Source organism: Triticum dicoccoides, chromosome 3A (assembly GCF_002162155.2).
Source record: "Triticum dicoccoides isolate Atlit2015 ecotype Zavitan chromosome 3A, WEW_v2.0, whole genome shotgun sequence".
NCBI classification, from domain to species: Eukaryota; Viridiplantae; Streptophyta; class Magnoliopsida; order Poales; family Poaceae; genus Triticum; species Triticum dicoccoides.
This window is the reverse complement of record NC_041384.1, coordinates 184,116,497-184,120,046: the sequence shown is the minus strand read 5'-3', so window position 1 is coordinate 184,120,046 and position 3,550 is coordinate 184,116,497. Positions and strand designations below refer to the sequence as shown.

General features: G+C 46.9%; 1 protein-coding gene across 1 annotated transcript; it reads right to left on the bottom strand.

The window, feature by feature from the left end:
- Positions 1-1,030: 1,030 nt before the first annotated feature.
- On the bottom strand, positions 1,031-2,484 carry LOC119267792 (glucan endo-1,3-beta-D-glucosidase-like). Its single transcript, XM_037549231.1, has 4 exons — positions 2,265-2,484; positions 1,770-1,798; positions 1,440-1,674; positions 1,031-1,353 (listed from the first exon to the last, which is right to left on the bottom strand). The coding sequence occupies exons 1-4, from the start codon at positions 2,338-2,340 to the stop codon at positions 1,328-1,330; spliced, it is 366 nt and encodes a 121-aa protein (XP_037405128.1). The 5' UTR covers positions 2,341-2,484; the 3' UTR covers positions 1,031-1,327.
- Positions 2,485-3,550: the final 1,066 nt, after the last annotated feature.

The window sequence follows — 3,550 nt, the reverse complement described above, 5'->3', positions numbered from 1 at the left end:
ACCATATTTGAAATCTACACATCTTTTTAAGGGATTTCTATATATAACATGCTAGATTTGAAGTTAGGGTTTGAAAGTTATGAGTTTTTTTGACATTGAAAGTGATTAATATAATACCATATTTGAAATCTACACATCTTTTTAAGGGATTTCTATACATAACATGTTAGATTTGGAGTTAGGGTTTGAAAGTTATGATTTTTTTTTGAAATATATGAATATGTCCAAAAAATAGAGTAACTGGTACATTATGCTGCCCATCTGCTAAGTGACGCTGGAGCGAGTAGTAATATCCTACGCCTACCAACATTAATAGGAGAGAAAAATAAAAGGAGGAAAAGGGAGCAAGTGGACTCGAACCTGGGTCTCGCAGGTAAACAGACGAGCCTCACACCACTGCGCCACACACATGCACGCTGTTAATTACAGGGGCTTCTCTTTAATAAGTTGAGTAGGTCGCGGATTTTAGAAAAGGGTAAACCGAACCGTTTTTTCCACTTACCAATGACATGGTGGGTAATTATTTACAACTTCAAGGGCATTTTTAATGACGGACGAGCAGAAGCACTCCGTGCTTTATTAGTAGGGAAAGATATTGATAGATATATAGATATAGATAATATAGAGACGAGACTTCTATCTTTGGATGGGCGGTGGAGTGCGTTCAAGTAAACTTTTCGTTTCGTTTCGTATCCGATGGAAGTGGAACAGAGAAACGCAATGGTACTTGTTCACTTATATATATAACCCTTCCCCGTCATACGAATATAGGAGGATATCCACTATTCCCAGCAGCAGAAAATAGGAAAACTGTTTTTTAGAAGATCAAAGAGAAAAACTATGCTTTGGCCTGGACTCTGTATTTCTGTAGGTACTTCCTCCGTTCCAAATTACTTACTCGTCGTGGTTTTAGTTCAACAACCTGAAATTTGAACAAGTAATTTGGAATGGAGTAATTTGGAACGGAGGGAGTAGGTAACTGAAATTAAATCTTACGACCCACGTCATCAGGAGCACGACACACATGCAGTCATAGGACAACAATAATAAATAAGTAACCGGACAAACATGGATTAACAAGTTCCCCACCGGAGAGATCGATCAGTGAATGGATGGACATCTGACATCTCCAACAATAACAGGCAAACACAGACTAGCAGTTAACCCACACCAACACACACTCTGCACCTCAACAAATTAATCATCATGCTGGAGCAGTTAGTTACTGTAGCTCACAACAACATGCAGCTCCTCGCGCGACCAATTAAACACAAGAAGAACCTACTGCGACCCATCTGCATCGCTCGACCTCGGCGAGGAAGAGAGATCAGTAGTAGGTGCACGAACCGTAACCTGCAAAACGACCGCTGTCTGTCAGAGCTGTAAAGAATAATGGCCGAGATCTCTGCAGGTAGGCAGGCAAGTGGCTGGCCACTCACTGGGGTCGGACTTGACGACGATGCCCGAGTCGGCGAAGTAGCAGTTCCAGGAGTGCCGGCCGTTGGCGGCGTAGTAGAGGTTCATGGCGACGGAGGTGTGCGACAGCAGGTTGTTGGGGTTGTAGCACGGCCCGCCCGGCTGGATCACAGCGCAGCTGACGTTGGAGCACGCGTAGTTGATGTTGGCCTGCAGGACCTTCTCGTCCGACGACGGCTTCGCCATGCACCACGTTTTCTGCAAGTTGCCACCACCCAAGTTAGTTGGATCAGCAGATACACATGCATTGCTATGACGAGTAGAGAAGGAAGAGGGGGGCGATCTTAAGGTACCTGTGCCTCGGCCAGCCTCACGGTGCTTCCTGCTCAATCAACAACAGAGAAATGTCAGTTTCTTAGAAAAAATTTGTGAGTTGCTTCGGATCAAGTTCAACTGATGATTATTTTGGAACAAATGCGTATCTAAATCAAGAACACGCTGGTAGATCTTGGCAAGAAACAACAGCAAGATAGTAACTGGGTTCCGCCCTCTCATCTGAATTAGACGAGATAATTAACATGTACCACACTCCACTAATCATAACATCGACCACATTTTGGACCAAATCGACCAAAACATGGTGAAAAATGCGGCAGAAAAGTGCGATCCAGAGTTTCAGAAAGGAACAAAAACTGAAGAAAAAAGGTGGAACGAGTGGGCACAGTTTCCCTTTCTTTCTACAGGACAAAGCCATCGGAGCAACCCCACGGACCCTAGTACTGAACAAACAGTCAAACAGTGTTGCTGTGCTAGCAAGGTCGCCTAATCGGAGGAGGCAGAGAGGTCACCTGAGGTGAAGCAGAGGAGCACAAGCCCCAGAGAGAAGAGCAGGAGCGATGCAGATGGCTGAGACCCCCTGGCCATCTTGCTCTCCGGCACCAGCACCAGCACCAAGCAAGGAGGCCAAGACTGGAGGAGGAGAGGCCGAGAAGAGACAGGGAAGGGGCTGGGGTCTCTAGCTCTAGCTCTAGCAGTTTATGTGCTGGTTTATAAAAGATGGGGGAGGAAGGGAGCCGGAAAAGGTGGCTGCCGATTGATTGCCTTGTTGAGTGGAGTGGAGTAGATCCCACTGCAACTGCTGGGAAAAAAAAAAGAGGGTCTGGGCATGGGCATGGTCATGTGACTCTGGTCCCTGGCTTCTTCCCGGGGCAAGCTGCCATGTGCGCCTGGCGTGTACCAGCTTGAACTGGCTGGGTCTCTGATCCGATCACAGAGTTTGGTTCCTCTGCACTGTGCGCTTTTGGTTTCGGTTCGGACCACACACATGCAGCATTGACCGGCTTCCACTTTGACGGTGGCCTGCTCTGCAGTCTGCTCTGTCCGTCAGTCTATCTGATGTGTGCAAGTCAAGTCAAAGGGTGATCCTGTTTGAAAGCACCGATGTTCAGAGTTCAAACTGGATTGAATTTTCAGATCATGGTCTTTGTTGCTCAGTCCTATGATTATGAAGTTCATTTGAATAAAATTAGCTGTATGAGACGAACGGGTTCAGTAACGGGCAGATAGATCCACAGATCAGCGCTGGTAGATCGCGGTAGTCTGTAAAATAGCACTGGAAGAAGATCCGGACAAATCATCTCAATAATGATGGACATCATCATGAGCTTATCAAAAGTCACTTGCCCTTAAACGTGGTAGACGGGCCTTTGCTTGCTTGTAAGGTTCAGGCCTTGCTTTATTCCTGATTCTTTCCTTCCTCTTTCTACTTCCTAATTGTCTGTGCTCCCTTCCCGTCCCGCATTTTGTTAATCTATCAATTCCTGTGTTCCAGTATTATTTCACTTTGTTACGCCCCTCTTGCTCGATCTACTCAATTCATGGCGATACAGGGGAATTCGGGGCTAGGGTTCTTGAGAGGAGAAGGGGATCGAGAGGTAGAGGTTACAGGAGGTGGGAGGATAGGGGAAAGAGAAGGGGAAGCGATCCACTCATTACCACCGTGCCCTAACACCTCGGGCTCACTCCTACTTATCGATCACCCACCAAGCTCCCAGGTGGCCGGGTCGAACAGCCTGTTGGGCTTCTTGGTCCTCTTGGACCGGGCCTCCTGGTGGCCTGTAGTAGAAGGGGCCGT